The following is a 23,904-nucleotide window of genomic DNA, read 5'->3' as shown; positions in this document are numbered from 1 at the left end:
TATTTAGTTGAAAGTCAGCAATACAGTTCCAGTTTCTTCCAAGTACTGAAGGCAGTTTAATGTATTTTATTTTTTTAGAAAATATATTATCATTCACAGCAAATAAATTCAGCATCAGATTCAAAACACCCACTGAAGAATTACTATTTTACATCTAAGAGCACAGCCTCCTGAACAGCTTGTGTTCTATGTGCTGAACTGCAAGCAGCAAGGTTATTGCAAAGAGACAGTTAATTTTAAGAAGTCACAGTAATCTTTTGTTGATTTTAGACTTTTGAAACATTGGTACATTCTCTACATGTTTAGCCAGACTTGATGTATTGATAATAAGAAGCTACATAGTCGAAATTTTCTTTACCAGCAGAGATTCGGCCTATCTACAAGCCAAGGGAGGGCCAGATGTTTGAAAAACGGGTTTTTTTGCAATCTTTAGTACTAAAAATAATTAGACTTACAGTAGTCCTGGAGGGACTTCCACTGCAAACTAACTAGTAAGCAACTAAAATATGCCACAAATCCTTGTTCTAAGCACATCCCTTCATTTAGTGCTGCACCGGAGCTGTCACCAGAAACAGTGTCCCACATGAAACCTATGCTGAATCAAAAGCATTGCAGAACACTTCAGGCCACTATCATTCAGGACAACCTTCAGTTTTGTTGATTATTTGTTTGTACTAATAGATACAAATATTTAGAGCTTCCTGTTCATCTCAATCTGTGAAACCCTATTGAAAATTTTAAGTTTATACAAATTTTGACCCAATGAGGTTATTTAAGAAGTTTCAAATAAAACAGAGGTCCTGTCCAAGAGAAATACAATGAATGTTGATTGTCTTAATGTCCTAGAGACAAAGAAATAACAGCAAGTACAATTCTCACTCCAGTTTCATACCGAGTGTCTTTGTCCACTCTGTCTTCAGTCATATTTTCAGGATTCTAATTCTGTGTATCTTTTCAGTGTGATGCACTAAAGGCAGCCGAGCATTTTCTCGGTGCTTACCCCATGCTGGAGGCGGCCAAGGCTCCTCTGAGCGGGTGGGCTCGGCGTGGCGCGCGCAGACGTCCCAGTAGTCCGTACAGCAGTCGACAGGCCCCGGGGAGCCCGAGGTGCAGAACTGGTCACAGTAACACACGGCTGCTCTGGAGACAATGGTAAAGCTGCACTCATCATCCCTCCCCGTGCAACAGCCTCGGATCCTGCAGGAGCTTCCCTGATACAGACTCCTTTTAATCCTGTTCCACTTAGCAGAACCACTCTCTTTTACAGAGTAAAATCCTTCGGGGACATTTCTTCTAGATTCAAGATGTTTTGCCATTGAAACTTCACTGGCAATGCAATAGAAGAGCAATATCTGAATTCTGTGCCACATTCTTGTGCCTCTAGAAGCCTTTTCTAAGGCTTGTTGTCCTTCACTTTCTCAGCAAATGTTCATTTACTCTAGATGTAGTACCTCCAGTTAGCAATCAGAAAGCAATCAGAACAGAAAGCAGCAGATTACAGTTTTCCAGGAAGATTCTGTACATGTTAATTATTAATCAGGTATGTTGTAAAGTGATTTATTTGTCCAAGATACAGAGGTACTGGAAACAGAGCCACAGCTATGTATTCATCATTATGAAACTTTGGTGTGATCCCTTGCAAGTGAGAAAGTTTGCAGCAAAGTTTCAGCATATATAAAATATACATGATCCAGTATTTCAGTTCTGTACTTCAGACTTCTAAAATCAAAACAATGTGAGGAATGAGTACATGGTGCCAAAGGAAGCTCTCTTTCTTTTTGTGTACCTATAATCACCATGTTCTCCACATGATTAGAAAACCTTTAACATTTAGTTTGTATCTATCTAAATTTTCCTATCTGATAAGCAGGGTGACATCACTGCAGTAAACGTATCCTGCATCCCCCATTTCAATTTTATTTCCAGTGATCTATCTTAGCCTTATATGCTTCCCTTTTTTCACTTGTTCTACTATGGGCAAATTCAGAAAAAAAAATCAGGTGATATTCAGTATAAGCCATTACTCAAAGGTATTCTGCTAAGGTTTGCATTTCTGTAGTCAAAACAAAGTCAGCAGTCACTCTAATGAACATAATAAAACCCACTGATAAGTGCATAAGTGCTCATTTCTATTTAAAAAGTAAATGTCTGTATTTACACATTCACACACACACAAAAAAAAAATCAGATATCAAGGATAAGTCTAACAGCCTTTCCTACTTGATCTGTAATCTCCAGGGTTTTGAACAGAAGGCTGAAATAAATATACATGGTACTATTGCTAGAAAAAGATCCAGAAAAAATACCAAAGAACTTTGAAGTTCTACCAGAGATAGTACATAAAGCTTAATTGGAATAAAATCCCCACACACAATTTCAGATCTGAACAAGACAGTTTAAGTCTCCAAAGCTGAACAAGCAGAGGTAAAACCCGGTCATCCTTCTGTCTCCATTTCTTAGTAAGCGAGAGGAACCTAGAGAAGTTGATGGTAGGTTGCTTTCTAGGGAATTAAGGGGATTTTTCCCTTTGTGACTTCAGCTGGACTGCTTGGGAAGGCACAGCATCGAAGGGCAGCTACTTTTGAAAGCACAGCCAGTGTGGATGCATTGCCATGAATGGTAGAGACATTAAGAGGTAAAATGTGTGTACGTTTATATATTTTGGCTTGTAATCCAAATACTGAAATCTTCAGTACAATTTCTTGGCAGCAGTGCTTTTATTGGACCTGCCTCCTATGCTGTCCTTGTCACAGCTAAGGAGCTGCAGATGAGAGAAAATTACCTCTGAGCACACAATTTTATTTTTCTGTCTTGCAGGCAATCTTCTGTACGAAACATAACAGAAAGGCCAAGGTCAGAAACAGGCAATTAATGCCCATCACATTAAAGGTACATAAATCAACCTTCAAATTTGTTCTGCATTTTTGTTTGTTTGTTTGTTTGTTTTTGTTTTGTTCATAGTAGAAGAATTTGGACAACCTTAATTCTGTCACTGACTGTAATGATGCAACAAATATAAGGGAGATGAGAAAGGATATGTTCATGGAAAAAGTGAAGTGCTCTCTGGAATGATAATTCGTTTCTTTTCCTTACATCTGTGAAGTTCTGTCAGCTCCAAGAAAATGACCTCTGATTTGCACTGACATTAAAAAAAATTCAAATCTCCTTTATACAAATCTTGAGAAATACTTTTATCTAGTTATCTCCTTGCTCTGGAAGCATAAGAAAGAATATGTGGTAAATGTCTGTCAGATTAAATGAACAAGCATATCTCTTTTTCACTTTAAAGACCTGCTGGTGATAAACCAGAGGCAAGGAATTTGCTTGGAAATAATTTCAGCTCATTTACACAGGAGTTACATTTCTTTTAAAGGAACACAAAAATGAACTTGTGCTCTAAGCACCTTTGTTTTGCAACAAAGTTGATATAACCCATTTTTCCCACTTGATGGTTTCTGTTCAAACCTTTACAAACCCCACAAAACTATTCCACTGTGCTTCATCAAATAGATTTTTTTTTTTTTTTAGTATTTTCCTCTGTTAGCCAAAGAGCTCTGTCTTCACTGTGTGGAAGCATGCACTAAAAACAGCTGGACGTGATCCTTGTTCTCTGTTGAAGATTAGCTTGTTCCAAGCATAACAGCTGTCCTAAGCTTTTGAGTTAGAGTCCGAGGACTGGTTCTAGTTGGCACAGTTAAGTGCAAAAATGTTTAAAAAGTTTGTCTAGTTCCTCTGTCAGCAGTTCTTGATGTTTACGCTTGAGCTTCAGGAAACACCACACATTTGGCAGAAATTCAAATATTAATAACACTGAATGATTGATGGAGTAACAAATAAAAAAATTTAAAAAAAAAAAACTACTAAGAATTTCTTTAAAGAAATTTCTAAAGAATTCTAAATTTCTAAAGAATTTCTTTAAAGCTGCATCAGGGTTATTTCACAGCCTTTCTTTCAAAAGCTGTCCTACTTTGTCTGACTGAGCCTACTGGGCATCATAAAAATCTCATCACCTTCAGAGAAGGGTATGACACCAGTGGCTGGAAAGACTCCTAGTGCTACCCAGGTTGGAAAGCTGAACCCACCCCATCAGACAACCATGACACCTTCCCTTCTCCTGGCTGCCACAAGCAGGCTGGAGTTGAGCCTTGTGCAGAGGAAATTGCAGTACTATGACCTTATGCCAGGAAAATGAAGGAACACCCAGCCAGTTAAGGAAGAAATCACAATGCCAGACCCTCATTTGCCAGGAGGCACAACTCAATGCATCAGAGAATCCATGTAATCACTTATCTCCAGTTTAAACTCTGCAATGATACCATCTATCCCCTTCATTGAATTCAAATGGAAATTTAACTGGTGACTCCTAGCCCAGAATGCACCACTGATTTCTAGTGGCCACAATACTTTATGCTTACTACTCTTTCTTATTAATGGCTGCAATGCAGTGAAAGTTTTCTAGGCAAAATTGCTTCAAGTATTATCCCACAATGTATTGTCTCTACCTTGTACTAATGGCAGAATAGGATTCATCCTCCCAAATTGTGAATGACTAGCTCCTAGATGTGTTTATGCAGAGACAAGTTGTGTGTCAAAGTGATTTTCTCATTGTTGATTCAGTCTTTGTGTGCAGGCATAGGAATGGGGGGCCTTCACCCTGTTTGTCATGAGCCTGGCAGCTCTCTGCTGTGGGTTGTTGGTGTGGTAGCAAGCAGTGCCACTTTTCATTCAAAAATTCAGGGCTGCCCATCTCAAGTCTTATGATGTTAATCCAAGTTACATGTAAATCAGAATAATGGTCACTAATGTGACAAATTTCATCAGATGTCTGAGTCCTGTACAGTGTGATCTGTTATTCACAGTCTCTGGCACCAGTTCTTCAAATTCATCAGACATTTGAATCAACAGATTTAGGGCCAGAGGTAGAAGAAGAGCAACTGACCCAAATTGTGCATGCCAAAGAAATCCCATTCCTCACACACAGAGATGCACGCACACAAATGCCCAAGAGTTCAGAGTCAACAACCTCAGGTAAAAGGAAATTACTTTATAGGTGTTACAAACATTGCATGGCTATTTTTTTTTATTATTATTATTACTATTATTATTATTGTTGTTGTTGTTGTTATTGTTATTGTTATTAGGTTGTTATGGCTTCACAGCCTTTGTGTGCTCTACCCACCACAATAATTGACCATGCATATTTCCTGTGCCAGCTGCATCACTTGGTCAGCCCTGAGGAAGCAGATGCCATCTCATTCTTCTTGCCAGCCATGCTCTTGTGCTGTGTCAAGGCCAGCCCACTCTGGGCTCAGTGCAGTGAAGCCTGTGAAGAGTGGGGAACCCTGTGCATGAACCAGCACAGCGTCCATGAACCAGCACAGCATCCATGTAGCCATAAAATTGCAGGGGCTCTCCTAAATGGTGTTTCACTAGGACCTACAGAACAGGTAGCAGAAGTTATTGTGGCTCATACCCAAAGAGGAACCTCTCAAGAAACACAATCAGGTGCAGAAATTTTGCCATCCCAATACAGGGTGGACCACATGCCATTTTCACTATGCCATCAGCACAGACTATTGCTGCAGCAGTGTGTTACAACAGGGTTCATCGTGTCCAGGGAGGGGGCAGCTGCCAGCGCTCAGCATGGGAACAAGACAGGTAACATATTAACCTGTGCATGGCTGCATTTAGCTTCAGGGAGGTGATGTTTACTGTGAATTTGCCAATCCCAAACCTCATCAACTAGTCAGAGATGAAGGAGACAAGCATTATATTGTATTTCATTGACAGTATGAGCTCCCAGAAAGTATTGTGCTGGTGTTGCAAGGTGTTGTGTTTGGTTTGCTCCTATTCTCCCCCTAAGTTTGTGATTTCGCCCTCAATTGACTCCCCTCCCCATTCCTCCCACTCCGCTTGAACATTCCCTGTCAGTCCTCCCTGGAACCTTGTCTGTCACCCCATCCCTTTTCTCTAGAAGCTTCTGGGAGAGGTATGGAGTGGTTGGACCAGACCCCGGCACCCCTGTCATTAAGCCTTGTGAAAGGCTGCCTCAGTTATTTCCCGGTCCCCTCCCTTTTGTTCCCCTATTGGTGAATGACTGAACTCCTCCCTTGTTACCACCCCTGAATAAACGATATTGCTCTCACTGTCTCGGAGTCTCTCTGGACTGGTAACCCTGAGGCTGGGAGCTCCTTGTGGCTACCAGTAAAGCTTTGGGTTAAATATCCTCTGGAGCATCCACTCCTTTCCTTCACCATTGTCACCAGCGTCCTCCCAGGGAAAGGGTTAATGCCCTTAGCCGCCCTTCTGCACTTCCAAGCGCAGGAGAGTGTCCTCTGCAGTCTGCGGTGTCAGAGCTAGCAGGGAAGGCAGCGTGGCTGCCAAGTGGGAGTTCTGTGTGCAGTGGTGTTCATCTCAATTGTGTGCTCCTATCTGATCCCACCAGTAAACCTTAGAATCATAGGATCATTAATTTTGGAAAAGACATTTAAGATCACTGAGTCTATCGTTGATTTCTCCACTAAACCGTGTCTCCAAATGTTACATCCACACGCCTATTGAATGTACCTAGCATAGTGAATCCACCACTAACCTCAGCAGCCTATTTCAATGCTTGACCATCCTTTGAGTGAAGAAATGTTTTCCTAATGCCCAATCTGAACCTCCTCTGGCACAAACTGAGGCCATTCTTATGCTATCACTTGCTACTTGGAAGAAGAGACAGATTGCCCACCTGGCCACAAACTCCTTTCAGGTATTCATAGAGATGAGCCTCCTTTTCTCCAGGCTAAACACCCCCAGTTCCCTCAGCTGCTTCTTGTAAGACTGTATCATAATCCTTTTAACAGGCTGATCCTCAGAGTTGCCTAGTTGCCACTTTCTGATTCTCCACTTTCAATGATTTTTTTATACTTTAAGGTAAAGATTTTTTTTTATTTTCTATCCCTGAGTTGCTACTCTTACCAACCTAACAAAATCCTTCTTTCTGTGCTTTTACTTTTCTCATTTTGCACAGCTTTAGCTTGTGAACTCCCCTAGATTTAAGCAATTTTCTCATTAAAAATTAGTCCAGATCACAGATCTATGCCATACCAAACCAGGTTTTGGATGCCAGCCAGTTGAACCTTGGGACCAAGGGCTGTCCTTATTCTGATGCAGCATCCAGATTTTCTCAAGTATGTCACTGTCCAAATACACCTATTGTGCTGGACATATTTCCCTTCTGACCACTTGGGCCAACTTTAATAAGTCATTTTCTTGATAGCTTGAGTTGTAGCACATAGCAACAAAAGAAATATCACAAGCATGTACAGAGGGGGGTGAACATGGCATGTCAGACTGTAGGAGAAGTTGAGGCAAAAAGGGGATTATAAACTCTCACTAAAGATATGCAGCCATTGTGATCCTGTTGGGAATGGCTATTTTACCTGAAAATCATTACTAAAATCAGGGTAAAGGCATCAGAACCTAGACTAAATATATTACACTATTGAATAAGCAGTATCCATTAATCTTCTAGTACTACAGAAAAAGCAATCACTTTTCATGTTCTTTTGCTGTTTATAATCTCTCCTTAAATATTTTTTTTCATAACACTTTTTCCATTTGTTTGCCAGGACAGAATTTCTAGAAAGTAATTATCAATATAATCTCATTTTTCATTCACAGATGGAAGGAAACTCTTTCTTAAAGTGCACAGAGATGAACAAAATCACAAACCCAGAGGTAAACAAAAGGATTTCTCCTTTGTCCTTCCTCTAATCCCAGTAGCTCTTTCTCTTGATTGTGTTTCTCTCACCTATGGGGTTCAGTCTATCTCATGGGTTAATTTAAGCTTAAACGTAAGCCATGTGAACAATTGTCTCAGCTAGACATGCTAGAGTGGATTTGGGCTCTACTAAAATGAAATTGAAGATGAAAAGAAATTGGGTATTGGAACAAATTCAGAACAAAACAAATGCCTTGACAAAAATGAGCAGGAAAGCAGACTAAGGCTTTTGAGAATCACACAGATCACAAGGCTTTAAATATTAATTTTCCCACTTCAGTGCTTTACTGAAACCAAGAAATATTTCCTTAGTGGGTAGATCTATTACATCTTCTACAGTACTTTTAACACATTTATAGTTATAGATGTTTTTATATGTATGATTTTTAAAATTTTTCTATATTTTTTGTTCTATTTTTATGTGTGAATTTCTGTCCCCAAAAACTCTTGAATTTACTGAAATGCTTTTTCAGTTTTTTCCACCACCTGGTTAATAGCTATGCTATTCACAAGATCTTCACAAGTTAGCTTCAGTTATTTTTCTATTGAGAAAGAAACTAATACAAAAAACCACCACCCTTAAATGTGTAGCAATCTTTCCACAAGACTCTTAAAAATTTATATATTACCTATAGAGAGACTCACTGATTGCTGACCTTTTCTTCTGTTTTCACAGCTAGAGAATCCAACAGTTTAAAAGCAGGCTGGATTAAAGTTCCACCAGCCCCAATAGGGCAAAAAGCTGAGTAGACTATGGACTATTCACTTAAGCTGGGTTTAATTTTAATGTTTTTCCTTATGGCAGTGTTTCATAACATAGTTCATCACATTAATTTTAATGAAAACAACAGGGATTCTCATTAAATTATCAGTCTTTATCATAGTTCATCATGAGAAAATGCTCCTGCACTCTGGGACAGAGCTGTGATGCAAAGGTCCTGAGCGTGTTGTCAGAGTCATCACAGGGGTGACTTGTGGTTCAAAGGACCAAGACACTGGAGAGAACTCATGCAAGCATAGACAAGCAGCTTCCTTACACTTTCATAATGCACTTTGAAAGCAAAATCTTTAAGATCCAGGCCTGTACAACATCATGTGGAAGCAGCATAAGATCAAAAACCCAGCAGCATAAACTGGAAAGTGGCATTTTTTCCTGGTATGCCAGGAGTGCCAACAGTAATTCTGCCAGCACTGAGTCCCCAGCAGGGTCGAAGGGGCTGTGAATATTGCATGGCAGGGGGAAATCACTGTGCATGGTCACTGCTGACTGCTGTGGGTGCTGACACCAACGTGAATAATCCCTGGACTACTTCACAAAATAGATGCGTCTTTGTGGTGGCAAAATGTGACCAAGTTTAAGCACACAGGAGAATTCCTTTCCCAGCAATGCTGGCATTTACTCTCAGCTATTTGAAACCCATGAAGCCAGATTTACAGGAGTAAAAAACAAGAATCACAAAAAAACACTTTGCAACAAAAATACAGCTTTATTTAATTTCAACATTTATATTATTTCTAAAGAAAATACACTGTGTTATATTGGGCATCTTTTAAATCAGCAAGCATTTTAAGAAATGGCATAATCATGTGTGTATTTCTGGGGTTAATTATGCTAGTACATAAGATTTGATTGTTATTACTGCCTTGCAACTAGCATACCTGAAGCAATATTTTAAATGGTGCTTTAAATAAGACTGGTGCTGTGGATTCCTTCTTAATATAGAAACAGGCTTCAAAATTCAGTTTTAGCTCTTGATCCTAATTTGATTCTGCAAAAGAATACAGATTAGTAAGATGCATAACACACACTGAGGTCACTTAGTTTATACAACCTGATGATCTGGCTAACAAATAGAATTCATAGTTTCACAGACAAAAACCGCAACCTAAAAGATATATTCAGCCACCTTGTTTCTCCTATAGTTGTGGGAGAAGATGAGAGCTGGCAGACCAGATTTATCTTGTGAGAAACTTGCCTGTCTTTGCAGCAGCCTGAGGCAAACTGCTTTTCAGACTTACATTCACAAAAGTGTAACTGTTCAAATTCAAACTAAATCTCTCTCCCTGAAATTTAGACCCATTTCTTTTTCTCCTACTCATACGAAAGATGGAAAAGTGACTAATATCCCTTTATAATAGTCAATTATGAAGATAGAAACTGCTGTGCCTCTACTCTGTCCTTATTTCTTATCTTCTGTGTGAAGACACTGAAGCCTTTGCATCTTTTCTAAATCTCCCATTTGTTTCCCACATCCTATGCCACTGATTTTACACTAATAGTGGGGGAAAAAAGCAATTATCTTCATCATATTATAAGCATTCCTTTCAACATCTCCCTGAAAGCATCACCTATTCTACTCAGACTCAGTTTTTCCTCCCCTATTATCCTCAGGTTCTCAACTGAAGTATTATTTTCATTATTTTTCTGTCTGCACCCTTCATATTTCTTTGTATTTTTCTTCAATCAATTGTATCATATTTATTTCAAGCCATTCTTTTAATGTAAGTGGATTTTTCTGAATTAAAATCCTGGCTTCCATGCTGCTTGCAGATCCTCCCAAGTGGGCATTATCTGTTAATTGGGTAAGGCTATTGTCCATGTCATTGAGAAAGTAATTAATAGCAAAATTTTGTAGTGCTAAAGCTAGAAGACAGCATTCTGGAAGTCACTGAGATGTTCTCCCACTCAGGCAGCAAATAACTCTTCTCAGAGTTCTGCTTTCCAATCAAGTACCTATCTACCTTATATGAATTTCATTTAGGCCATATCTGCTTTGCTTGTTTAGGGATGTCATGTGAGACAACACTGAAGATGTGTATAAAACACACCCTTGTTTCTGCTTTGCTGTCACAGAAGGAAATGAGATCAACTTGATAGGATTTGTTTCTGATGTGTCCCTGTGCAAATAATCTTATCTTCCTACCATTCTCTAGATGTTTAATACTTTGTTCCAGTGCCTTGGAAATGCTGTTAGGACTGAATTTTCTGTGGTTCTTTAGATTTTCCTTTCCTCTTTTACTTAGATAGAACATTGTGTTTACCGTTCTCCAGTTTTCTGGGAATTTACTCCTGTTAATCAGTGTTTGAGAAATTGCTTAGGTTAAGTATTGTAAGGGTAAATTTCATTAGGCTGTTCCATCCTGAATACTCCAATTTACATCAGTATTCCTTCAGGTGTTATTTTCCATTTCTCTCCATGGCCCTACTCTCAAATTCTTAATAATAATTAAAATAAACTTCTAGTCATATATATATATATAATTTTTTTTTTGTGTGAAGACTGAAACAAGGAAGGAAAAAAGGCGTTGAACCTTTCAGCCTTTTCAGTATCACCTATTTGCTGGCCTTTCTTGCTAAGTACTACATTAAGTCAGCTCTTAAGCATGGTGAATTATTTGCAATGTGGTACTGTTTAACTCTTGCAAACCATTCATTTAAAAGCAATACGTGGTTATGTGCTCAAATATAAAAATATTCATCTTATTTCCCTGACATCTTTTCACAATCTAATTCCAGAGTGTACCTCAATTTCTTCCAACCTTTTGATGGAACCCCACTTAAAATTAATTCTATTGTGACTTTATTCTGTCATGCTAAGAATTGGAATTATTCTGCATTGTTAATTATTCATAGAAAATAATCCACCAAATATAGCCATCTTATTATCCAAATACTGAATTGTGTACCTAAAACATCCTATCATCTTTTCAACTAAAATGATAAAAATTTGATAAAGTGACACCAAAGTAGTTACATATTCAAACTTTGACTGTAATCAGATTTTTAAAAAATAGTAATACTCACCATCATATCTAAACAGAACCTCTTTCATTGGAAACCTATAGAAAAATGAAAATAAAAAGTGAAAACAAAGTGAAGAGGAAAATAAAAACTGCAAATGTTATGCAGGAATAGTTGTAAAAACTGGTTGAAAACTCCATACAGCACTTCTCTGTTTTGTTTTTTTTTTTAATCACTGGTTTGCTGCACTCTTAATTTATAGCTCTGCTTACTGAACCAGGAATGATTTTTCATGCATTGACATTCTTGAGGAATTCTTCTGACCACAGCAAATTTCAACAGACAAGTATCACCTTGACTAATCACATACCAGATTCACATTGGTTTTAGATTTTCCACTTCTTTTTTGAACCTCATTCTTGGAGAACAGAGAATGTGGCTGCCCTTGCATCCATGTGACACAGGCATTGCTTGCCTCCCCCTTAGCAAGGACTTTGCCAGTCTTCTATAATAGCCTGGCACACAAACCAAGGAGTAGGACAGACTACAGGGTGAACCAATGCAGCTTGTCCCTATCTGGGACGCTGGTCTAAAAAGATAGTACTCAACAGTTCAAAATCTCTGCTCCAGGTGGTATTTCAGAGGATGCTACGGTGATGTCTCCATCAGAGATCTGAAAACCTGCATGTCCTGGAAGTCTGTGGATGTTCCTAATTTGGAGGACAAAAGAGACTCATATGCCAAGGGTATGACTCCCATTCTGGGGGACTTTGCCATACTGGAGGAACAGGCTAGCAGAAGATCCATGAACAAAGGCAAATACCAAATCCTGCATGGAGCAGGGGACAAGGAGGGATAGAAGGAGGAAATGAATAACCCATGCAATGGTACAGGACAGTGACTGACTGACTGACTGACTGACTGACTGACTGGGAAGCAGCTCTGCTGAGAGGGCCGTGAGGTCTGACACCACACAGAATGGGCATCAGTCCAGCCTTGTTGTGATGAAGGATAATCTCATGTACAGTTGCATTAATCAGAGCATAGCCAGCAGGTTGAAGGAAGTTATCCCGCTCTGCTGGGCACTAGCGAGGCTGCATCTGGAACATATTTTCCATTATTGAGCCCTCACGATAAATATAGTTTTTGCTTTTTCAAGCAAGTAGAGGAAACCAATGGACAACTATCAGGATGCTTACAAGTGTTCACTGATTTCTGGGAAAGATGTGTGACAGATGAGGGGTGGCTACAGATAGCACTTGTTTCACCTAAAAAGTAGACTAAGTGGTATCTGTTTTCCCTTTCCAGACATTTAAGAAAGGTTTAATTACAGCTCAGATTAGCATGGTGAAAGAAAACAAGGCAGTAAGTGGGGAAATTTCAATTAGCCAAAAGGAAAAATATTTTGTATGGTAAGAGTGGTCAAACACTATAGCTAATTTTTATCTGCTTCTATTATTCTAATTACTTATGCATTACTTAAGTATTGTATAATTTAAAAAAAAATCTTCAGCCTATAACTATATTCTAACTGGCTACTCATGGCAAGTTCTTTTCCTCTAAAAATATTTCTCAGAACTCCTGCCATTCTTTGAAGGGGAGCAATAACAACAGCTATTTCTTAATGCCAGGCAGAATTAGATTCAAACTGCAGTTTGAGTCACATACTGATATTTCAAACTTTCTCATTATCATTTTTATATTACTGCCCTTTCAGACTTTTAAATGCAAACTTATAACACTAATGTATTTACAGTTATTATTTTTATGCAATCAACATACAAATAAAATTCTATAAATACACATAATGATTTCTCCTTTTTACAGCATGGTGATCTTATATGCCCTTTCAAGGCTATAACTGAAAGTTTTTACTTAAAAAAAGAAGATATAATTGAAGCTGACTAAAATATTGCCCAAATACCTGCTGAAAAATAAAATTCCTGTTGAACATATAAAATCTTAAAGAAAAACAAAAAATAAAGCACTGTTCAGTAAAAAGTAACTAGAAAGTTTGCCTGCTGATATTTGAAGTTTTTATTTGAGAATTTAGAAGCGTGCATTGTTTGGACCTGCCTTTCTATTTATAAATATCAGAAGGCAACAGTTTACTGTTTCAGTGGCCTATTCAGTTTAGAGGTTAATGAATTTGTCACCGCTAACACCTGAAAATTCTACTCCTTTGGTAAAAACAGTAATTATTCCACATTTAATGTTCATTTTAAGGTTCATTAAATTTTCAGCTAAATGAACTGCTATAAATCTATGGAGAGAGCTTAGGGTTGCACTCCTTGGCTTGGTCAAAATAAACTCAGGGCAGTGAGACCCCTACTCCAGAGAGGAAGGGGCAGCAATGTTCTGCCATACAAGCCTACACCAGCTCTCCACTGTCTGGGGAACAAGGCTGCAAACTTGTGCAAGATTGAAAGCAAGAACTGAAGAGTACATCTGTGATGTGACACATGAAGAGCCCATGCTTCTGTCTCCCAGGAAGGCACAAGGAGCAACACTGTCTTTTTTTCCCCAACATGTCTGGAAAGATCTATCAGTGCCAAGTGGAAAAAGTAGGTATTTGCATAAACTTGACCTTTGAGTGGGAGTGTTTCCAGTGGAGTTCTCTCTACTTCCATTAGGCCCTTGCTTTGACAAGCTGGAATCTTCTTTACAAGTTGAAAAGGTATTGAGCAGTATGCAAGAGCTGAATCATTACAGAATAATTCAGGGCCCAGTGAGGAGGGTGTTTAACTGGAAGAACATTGCTTTGCTGTGATAATGCCATGTAGGTTGGAGCTTTTGTTTAAAGTAAAACACTTTATATAAATTCTGTAGTACAAGGACATTTTCATAAAATGGGTACATTTTCCTCTTATATGTAGAATCTATCAATGATTAATACTATTGTTGACTTCTGAGCAGGAACACTCCTTAAGTAAATAAAGACTAACAGAACTTTGGACCATATTGACATTTTCATAGAATTTCAAATTTCAAGAACTTTTGTTACTTTGCACAAAAGACAGCAGGTAAAACCCTGTCACCACTGAAGTCAATAGAATCAGCTTTCTCTCATAGAGTCTTTTTATAAATGTTGACTTTAGAAATTCTATTGATTTCTCAAGTAGCTATTGCAGATCTTTCATGAACAAACAGATAAAACAGTAATTAGTTACTCAACTGCAGAAAAAGATTACATGGACCTGAAATAACTGTATTGGTAATTGTAGTTAGTAATTTATTAGTAATTGTAATTGTAGACTTGGGATTTTGTAAATCATAGATGAATAAGGGTAATGAGGACATACTTTTAGCCCCTGTACACAATGGGTTTTTTTCAGATTATACAGGTACATATGCCCAACAAAAGGTTCTGACTCTAAAATTCTGAGACTGATTATAACACCATTCACACATCATAGCCTGAGCAAACACTACCTTGACTTGGAAGGAAGACAGTAGGTATCAGAAATTATTGGCATATTGCTGAGTTATCTTTCAAAAAGTATCCTTCAGACCTCCTCAATTTAAAATGCACTGGTTGTAGAGGAGGATTTCATAAGGAGGAGAGTATCACTAATTTATTTTCTTATTTTCACAGGGAAGTCATAGGTCTTACTTGGTACATGCCGTAACAGAATGATGCTAAAATTACACTAATGCTATTCTTCTGAATACAAAGGTACCTCCATTTTGTTTGTTGATTTGTTTGTTTTTTGTTATTATTTCCAGTGAATACTTTGTTTTGAGGAAAACAAATTACTATGGAGAAACTAGCAGCACATTTCCCTCATTTCCTCTCTCACTCCTTCCTAGAGGTGTTTACATTTCACAGAGCGTCTGCCCACCCATTTGGGTTTTTTTGGAACTGCACAAATCACACTTACTTTCTCATTCTGAGGGAAGAACATTGCAGGAAAGTTAAGTATGGGCCTATATATAATTTTAGATAAAGAGGGTAGACAATAATTTAGATAATATAGGAGAATGATCTAAGGGTCTCATGATAGCAGTAAGAGTAATATTGGGCTTATGACTTGGCAGATTTTTTTCCTAATCAGTTCATCATCCAAACAGAATTCACTGATTAAAAAAAAAAAAAAAAAAAAAAAAAGACATATTAAATTAGGTAAGGATTTGTGGGTTATGAAACTCATAAAGTGGACATTCAGTATAAACTGTTCCTAGAGCCAAAATAGGTTCCCAAATAAAAAGGAACAACACAGGTGCCTGAAAGATGGTGTGATTTTAAAAATCATCAACAAAGACCTGCCTTGTTTTTCTTAATGCACTAGAAAGGGAAAGCATTATAACATACAGTTCTGAAAACTCAACCACATAAAAGAGAAAATGGTGAAAATGTGTTAGTTTTTCAGAGACAGCTTGACAACAACTTATCTCCAAGAAGCCACTACCCTCAGGTCAGCTAAGAAGTCTGTCCCAAATAATTTGAGCTGCTCCTAGTTCTGTGTTGCTCTCCTGTCTGTCTCCAAGACAGCATAAATGTTGATCTTCTGGGTATCAGTGCTCTATACTTCCATTTCCAGAAATAGATCTCAAGGGAAACACATGCCTTTGTTCAGTCCTTCTTGACTGAGAATGAAAAAATGAATGAAAAAAATGAAAAAGAATTTTAAAAATGCATCTCTAGATGCATTTGTGTCTTCTCTGACACCCATTAAACATACAAAGAGGTTGCTCAGCCTTCATGTGGCCAGCATGATGTGCCCTGCTCACCTCCTCCTGCTAAAAATGAGATTAAAAATTTGGGAAAATATTAGATCATTTGCTCTGTACAAGTGAGTTAAATAGTTCTATAAAATTTTTTTTTTTTCATTTGTAATAGAGAAAACAGTAAATGTGTCCTTTCTTGATGTTACTTCCCAAGCAGCTTGTGCTGAGCCTGACATAATTCTTCCTGATATTTCTACATGGGCTGAAGTCCACCTCTTAGTCATAGTGGCAAAATAATCATTAGTGACAGCCCCCAGGGAACCAGCACAAATAGTGAGCTTGCTCAGCTGTACAAAATGCTATCTGACACTTTTTTTTTCAACTTTAAAGTTAATTATTTGTCTCTACCTACCTTTACTGGAAGTCATCCAATAAGACATTAATCAAAGGAAATACAAAATGTACTGATAACAGCACTCATAAATCTTCTTTCCCATCAATTGTCTTTGGTCCTTATAAATGCAACTACAATTTCATCAGATATAGTTGTTCTATGGGCCATGGTACAAATTCTCCCATTGTTGTACTACATTTAAGCTTTTTTTTAAAAAGGTAGATAGAAATTCTGTTCAAAATGTTTGTTTAAAATATAAGGAAAGTTTTAGAAGACAGTTTTAATATACTTTACCTGCCTTGGAACAGACCAAGTTGGCCTCTAACCAAAGGAATTTTGCACTTTTTTTGTTTCTGACTTTACTATGTCACTACACGATCCTTCACTTTCTGAATTGATCTTAATAATGCATTAGTTAAATTATGTGTCTTGTCTCAAAGATTTCTCTTTGAAAATATCTGTCTTTACATTAGATTTGCCATATTTTTCCTTAATGTGCAAATTTTGTAGCAGAAAGATGAGACACAAGCATCTATCTGTTTGCTTCCCTCTATTTTCAAATACAGGAAAATCATCTGCATGATCAGAGGCTGCAAATATATACATACACACTTATACAAATACACATGTATACATGTATGTGTATATATACCTGTTTTAGAGTTCCTGGTGTACTGAAAATCTGCTTAATCTTAAAAACAAATTTATCCTCAGAACTGTGTAATCCCTCTCACTGTCTTCTAATGGCACACCATTACTTCAATAATATTTCCAAAACTTTACAGCTGAGATGGGGAAAAAAAGAAAAAACAACAACCTAACTGAGAAGATCTGAAAGGTATTCTTGGTCTAACTTCACTTTGTGAGGGCATTTTGGGTTTCTCTTTGAAAAGTTCCATAGCACACATTGTAACACCTGAAGTGGCTCCTGGGAGGCAGAGGAAAGGGGATTGATGGTGCAGAAACAAGCAGAAATGTCAAAGGCAAGGAACAAAGGAGGAGATTTGGAGAGCTGTGATGGAGATTCAAACAAAAAGAGATATGAAATAGCTCTATGTCCCTGGCACCCTGTGCAGAGAGGCCAGGAATGCACATGAGAACAAGAGGCTACGGTCATGCCTATGTCCTCCTGATGCAGAACTGCAGACTGTTGATCCACCCAACCACTAAGATATCAACCTCTTTTCATTTTTATCTTTTTCCCCCCTTATTTTTTTTTTTTCAGTGGAAACTGAGATAAACTGTGAGGATATATTGATGTCAACAAACGCAGAATTCAGGCAAATTTTCCATTTCCAAAATGTGAAGAGCTTGACCCCAAAACTCCCACAATATTTTTCAAAACTAAAAGGAAGTTACTCATTTGGTAAAAATGACTGGAAAACGTCCATTTCTTTTATTTAAATTATCACGTGGCTGCTTTCAGACAAACTATAATCTAATTTTAAAATAATAAATTAAAACCAAACTGTTTACAAATATGTAATTATCATTCCTATCTGTATTTTTACATTTGTTAAAAAACTAGTGAAATAACTGTGAGAATGCACCTGGTAAAAGAGGTCTTGGTAGTAAAAAATTCATTGTTGTGTCATTATTGGTACTAAATTATGCTTTCATAGGTGAATTTCTAAAATAGTATTGAAAATATCCTATAATGAGCAATGTCCTTTTACATTCCAAAGTCAGAGTAAGGAGTGTGATAGTTAATTGAATTACATATGTTTATTCCAACACTGAGGCTATAATTCATCTTCATGCTCATGATTTTGTTGGAAAAAAAATACTTGCCAGTACCAGCTGAATCTTTTTAATTTTCTATATGCTCTGTCTCAAGAGAAAATTGATAATGACTAATAGATTGCATCTTCTCTCACTGAATAAGTTGTCTAGGGTGGTAACTACTATGGTCCTACAATTCAGACACATAAATGCAGTAGGGAATTGGCAACTGATTTTAGATGTCAAGAAAGTTTTTTAGCCTTCTTCAAAACAAACAAACAAACAAAAAACTGGCACTGAATTTTGATACTGGTTAAAATCTATATTTTATGTTTTCTTGACTGCCTTTTATTAAATTCTTAATAACTATCCTAAGTGCCTCTGGTAGCTGTTTTAGTACCTGGTATTTAAAACAGAAGCCATATCAGTGACTGAAAATTGTGGAATGTGTTATTTAAATATGTCTGCATTATTTAACAAACAGCATAATTTAACCATTCCCACTTGCTAACATCCCAACAGCACACTTTAGGAACTTGAAGCATAAATTTTACTGTTATTTCAAATTCACATAAGCAACACAGTTGGCAAAACAACTCTTGGGCTTCTTTCTTCATTGATCATTGAGAACAATTAATGTTAATGCAGCCTCTGCACTGGAAAAAAAGCAGGTTTGGAAGCTCAGCACATTTTTACTGATCAACCTTATATGGGCTATACAAATAGAAGACAAAGCTAGCATGCAAATCTTTAAACCCATTAAATGTCAACTGATTACCTCCTTGGAGATGAGCATCTCATTTTCTGGAATAGGCACCATGGAAAGACTGGGCTGCTGAGCCAAGATGTCACAGGTTGGACAGAGCATGAGGTTAAACACAGAAAAAAGAAATCCATTATCAGTTCAATTTCTATATAAAATATCACTAAAATTTAAAATTAAAACATACTAAGAATAACAAGGCAATGAAATCTGTGTTCAGCAGACTCATTACTCCTTGTCTGTATTAAAATCTATTTCAAGGTATGGCCTATTTTCTGTTATATTATATTCCCATATTTAAAAGGGTGGGGAAGGGATAAATTCCTTTTGAATTTCAAAGAGACATCTCAAGTAAAAATCCCAGCAAAAGTGCCTACTTTATGATATGTTTCGTATGAGATAATGCCCCTAAAGTCATTTAAAACTAGAACCATACCAACTTCAATGAGAATTTAATTAGAATGCAGGTAAATCAGGTGGAGTTTATAAAGGCAGTGTTAAGATCTTAAGCCTGTGACATTTTTTTATAGAGTGACACAGAGACATCATGTTTAAAGAAAAGGTTGCTGAAAGTTTTGAGATGCTGGTGCTTGAGAATTTTCCAAAAGATTGGAAGAAAGCTGCTATTTTCAGTGTATCAAAGGCATTAATTTATTTTGGCATTTAGATCAAATAGTAAATCATCAAATTATGTATTGCTTAAAAATATTGCTCTTCTAAGAAAATTGATTTTTACACTGTGCTTTTTGAGAAGCAAAACTGAACTGCTAAACTGGCCATGTACACAAAAAAATATGTTTAAGTAGAATATACTCTAATTTTCTGCAATCGCTTTATGGATATGTTATATATTTCTCTCTTTCTTTGTAAATTTGCCCTGATTTCTTCCCAGAGAAGAAGGAATCTACTTTAGTGACAACAGAAGGTTTTAACTGTTTAACTTTTTCTGTGATTATTATTCCCAAAAATGAAAAGGGAACAACTTTAGACAACAATTTTATTTATTCAATAGATTTTTATAAAAGAATACATTTGGGCAAAAGAATGGTAAGGAAGGGGTAAGGTGCCTAGATCCTCTCAGTGTCAACATCCCTCCTTCTGACACCCATGTGGCTCCCAGTGTCAATCAGGCCAAGGCATCCCCCAGACCTTACCCCACGCCCTGCTGCCGCACACACAGGAGGTGTTTGATGGTCTGCATGGAACACAACTTCTGCTTCCAAACCCCTCATCCCATGATTACCAAGCCTAGGCAATACTTGATGAGACACAGCTACATAGTTCTAGCAGCACCTCTGGCATCTTGGCAAGTGTATTCCATTGAAAGAAACCTTAGAGATGATATTCATTGCCTCATCAGAATACGGCACATCTGCATCCCAGGCAAAGTAAGCAGGGTCAACCACAAAGAGAAAAAGGAAAGTATTGTTGTTCACTTTCTGATGTACAGATAAGCCCTCTGAGAAGAATTCTCCACTGCTCACAAGAAAGAAAAGTGCCCTAGTCAGGCAGTGACCTGAGAGTGGAACAGCTCTTTTTCTCAAATTGTACAGAGAGAAAATCAATGAAAAATGCTCTTCTATTGTGTTATCTCATCCTGGCCTTTCTTGCTGGTAGTCACTGCCTGCCCTCTTAACCTGAAATGCCCCTCTGAGTCATGATTCTGCCTTACCTTTTTTCTTGAATATGAGGTCTCAAGTCCATCCTTAGACCTGACAAAAGTAATTACCTTTTTTTGTCCAATAAATATATTGGCTTCCTTTATTTTGTTAGCATCCTCTTTTCAAACTAAAGATCCAAACTGTGTGACACTCTCCATAGGGAAGAAAATTATTTCTATTTTCTGGAGAGAAACTCTTAATATTAATTGTTTTGAGATATTTAATTAAAAGAAGCAAGGAATTCACCAAATAATAATGAAGAAAAATAGTTAGTCAACAATATAGAGTTCTAGGTGTTTCCACAAGGTTTCTCTGACCAAAACACCTTGAAGTTATCACAGAAGAGTCTATGCATTCTACTAGTCAGGTGGGTCTAGTCTTAAGGAAGTCACATATGGCTCATTTATAAAGAACTTTAAGCAGTACTTTAGTGAATATGGAACATATAAATCAAGTGCTGCACCTTTTTTCTGCTGAAATAACACTCAGTCTTGCAGGTCTCTGAAAGAAAGGTGTTCAGATCTTGCCTGAAATCATACAATTCTACCTCTACCATCTGCAAAGGAAACAAATGCCCTGGCCTGGGTGACATCAACCTGAAGACCCAGAGGTTGATTACCTGTGTTATTTCTATCAAGTGTCAGTATAAACCAAAATGTGTCTGTCTTGCTGTAGAAAATGTCCCATATCCGTAATGAGTTTAAGCAAAAGGCTACAGAATCTTGTTCTTTCCTTCCTGATTTTATCTTAAATATATGAATTTTTTTTGTGTGCTCTTGACTGCACATGAAACAGCCAACTTCAAAGTACCAGAATATGAAGTAGGCAGAATGAGGCTGGATTAGCCCTTTCTTAGTAGACATTGTGTGACTATCACCCATCAGAGTCATACAGGAATGTGCATGTGTCCACCAGATCAGAGATGTGAACGCAAGTAGGACTTTGTACTTTTTATGGGTGTGTAGTATCAGTGAGACCTCATCAAACTCTGTCATTGGCATTCTTTCATCTTCAGGTCAAAGCCCTATCTCCTATGCAAATGTGAAAATATTGTGTCTATTGGTGGGAGATGAATATTGCTTTTATAATTACTATTCTTTTTTCCTGTGACAGTTAAAAATTTCTGCATTACTCTTACAAGGTTAATCAACAATTTTTAACTTTTCCAGATGTTACTCAGATTTCTCTTAATGTGGCATTTTTTCTTCATTATTTCTAAGAACAGTAAAAGAGCAAACTAGACAAATCTGCATTTCTGGCTGCAAAATTGTACTGAGGAGAGCAGAGTATGTTTACAATATATAAATACTTGCAGCATGCAATTTCAAAGAGAAATTATACACCTGCCCAAAATAACCTCTTACAGACTAAGACAAGTCTTAGAAAGAGGTGGTTATATAATATCTTCATTAGACCTTTGCTCATTTAGTTCTGTAATCAGCAAGACATATTTGCCTTTAAAAGGTCAGTTGATCTTTACTGTGCTATGAATCACAGCTCCCTCTGAACTAATATAAATCTTTGTAAATTGTTCTCAGTGTTAAGACATTTTTCATAAATCTAAGTCACTCTCTGGAGGGTGTGCAACCTTTGCTAATTGAGGCACCAGCTTAAAACTGGAACCAGTGAGAGATATACATAGGAAGTAAGAATATTTCAACTATAGTAACCAGAGAACATTCACATTTACACTACTCTGTTGAGTCTTTAATCCCCTTTGAAAATAAATTAGGTAATCTAAACCCCTATTAAACATAGATACATTCCTTCACAATAGGAAAAACAACTAATTTCTCAAAGACTAAAAACTTTAATTTAAACACATACAGCAAGCAAATATTTTCATACAAGTTTTATGTCTCTTTGCTTTATCTGAGTGACAATGAACAGGAAATACTCAGTACCAATAAATTGTAAACCACCCTCAGAAGCAGAGAAAGGAACACTTTCAACTAAGGGGAAAGAAAACAATAGAATGTAATGGGTCAATTTATGATTATAATGTCTCTAGTCTCTGAAATGACACAGGATAAAATCTATTTTAAAGATTCAGTCCTTAAGCACCAAATTCTTTTGCATCTTGTACCTCTATGAAAAGGAAAAGTAAAGTTGAAATAGTGATCTCATTACAGATTTACAATGTGCCTTCAGATTTCTGCAGTAAACCATCGTGACAGACCTGCAAATTCTTATTATACACTATTGTAGCCGTGTGCTTTTATTGTGAAGATTTCAAAACTCTTTCCAGGTACTGGAAGTACCAGCAAAAAAGAAACAACTCTCAGGCAGGCATGGTTTCCCTACAGGCTCTTTCCAGACTCAGGCCCAGAGGTCACCAGAGTGCAGTGAGACTGAGAGTTTTGAATCTAAATAGAATGAATCATAAAACCATAGAAAGGTTTGGTTTGGAAGGGACCTTAAAAATCACCAAGTTCCAACCCCTTTGCCATGGGCAGAAGCACCTCCTACTATACCAGCTTGATCAAATTCCCATCCACCCTGGCCTTGAACACTTCCAGGAACAGGGCACCCACAGCTTCTCGGGCACCTTCACACCAGAGAATACCAGAGGCCAGAAGAGTTACAGGGCTTTGCAGTAGCATTTCCTTATCTATAAATGGAGTGGGAGGGAGATGCATGCAAGCTCAGCAGTGCACTAATTTTCCTTGGGCTGCTTTTTCCCGGATTGAGTTTTACTTCACATGCAGGGACAGTCCATGATGGATTTGACTGAGGATTTTCTGCCAAAATTATTTTTCAATGAAAAATACTAACAACAACAACAAAAAAAAAGCTTTCTGCAAAATATTTTGATTTCTCTTGCAAATTCTTGCTAGTAATTTAGAAAATTAAAATGAAGCATTCAATTCCATCTGCAACTATAATACTGTGTTTTCTGTATTGGATGTTTCATTTTGGATCACTTCCATAAAATACTAAGATGCATTTCACTACCCACTTTGTGGCAATCATGTTAAGAGCCTCTATTTTCTGCTGTGTGCTAATGAAGCACTGCAGTTCCTTGCAGGGCTGATTTCACTATTGGTGATTATGGGAGTTAGGGGCCAGCAAGGATTCCAGACCCATGATGAAGACTTGAGGCATGAGAACCACAACCTACACATCCATAGGGTAAGGCAGCAAAGACAAACATCTTCTTCACATGGATTAGAGCTATCTGCTTTG

General features: G+C 37.4%; 2 protein-coding genes across 19 annotated transcripts in view; both read right to left on the bottom strand.

Annotated features, from left to right (window-relative positions):
- Positions 1 to 9,085, bottom strand: part of TINAG (tubulointerstitial nephritis antigen) — a 49,451-nt gene extending 40,366 nt beyond the window's left edge. For all 3 annotated transcript variants that reach the window (XM_021551173.3, XM_021551172.3, XM_021551175.4), the window contains exon 1: positions 1,001 to 9,085. In XM_021551173.3, coding sequence (XP_021406848.1) covers positions 1,001 to 1,370 — 370 coding nt within the window. In that variant the 5' untranslated portion in view covers positions 1,371 to 9,085. The remainder of the gene's footprint in view (positions 1 to 1,000) is intronic.
- Positions 9,086 to 9,235: 150 nt separating this feature from the next.
- The window catches only part of MLIP (muscular LMNA interacting protein), a 108,371-nt gene continuing 93,702 nt past the window's right edge, over positions 9,236 to 23,904 (bottom strand). For 12 of the 16 annotated variants that reach the window (XM_085574644.1, XM_085574633.1, XM_021551162.3 and 9 more), the window contains 3 exons: positions 19,073 to 19,129; positions 11,574 to 11,608; positions 9,236 to 9,537 (listed from right to left, as the gene is read on the bottom strand). In XM_085574644.1, the coding sequence (XP_085430770.1) occupies positions 11,582 to 11,608; positions 19,073 to 19,129 (84 nt within the window). In that variant the 3' untranslated portion in view covers positions 9,236 to 9,537; positions 11,574 to 11,581. The remainder of the gene's footprint in view (positions 9,538 to 11,573; positions 11,609 to 19,072; positions 19,130 to 23,904) is intronic. The other 4 variants (XM_077782374.2, XM_085574637.1, XM_085574632.1 and 1 more) reach the window with 2 other exon arrangements.

This window comes from Lonchura striata, chromosome 3 (assembly GCF_050655825.1).
Source record: "Lonchura striata isolate lonStrDom1 chromosome 3, ASM5065582v1, whole genome shotgun sequence".
NCBI classification, from domain to species: Eukaryota; Metazoa; Chordata; class Aves; order Passeriformes; family Estrildidae; genus Lonchura; species Lonchura striata.
Note: the sequence above shows the minus strand (reverse complement) of the source record. Positions and strands in the feature narration are given on the sequence as shown.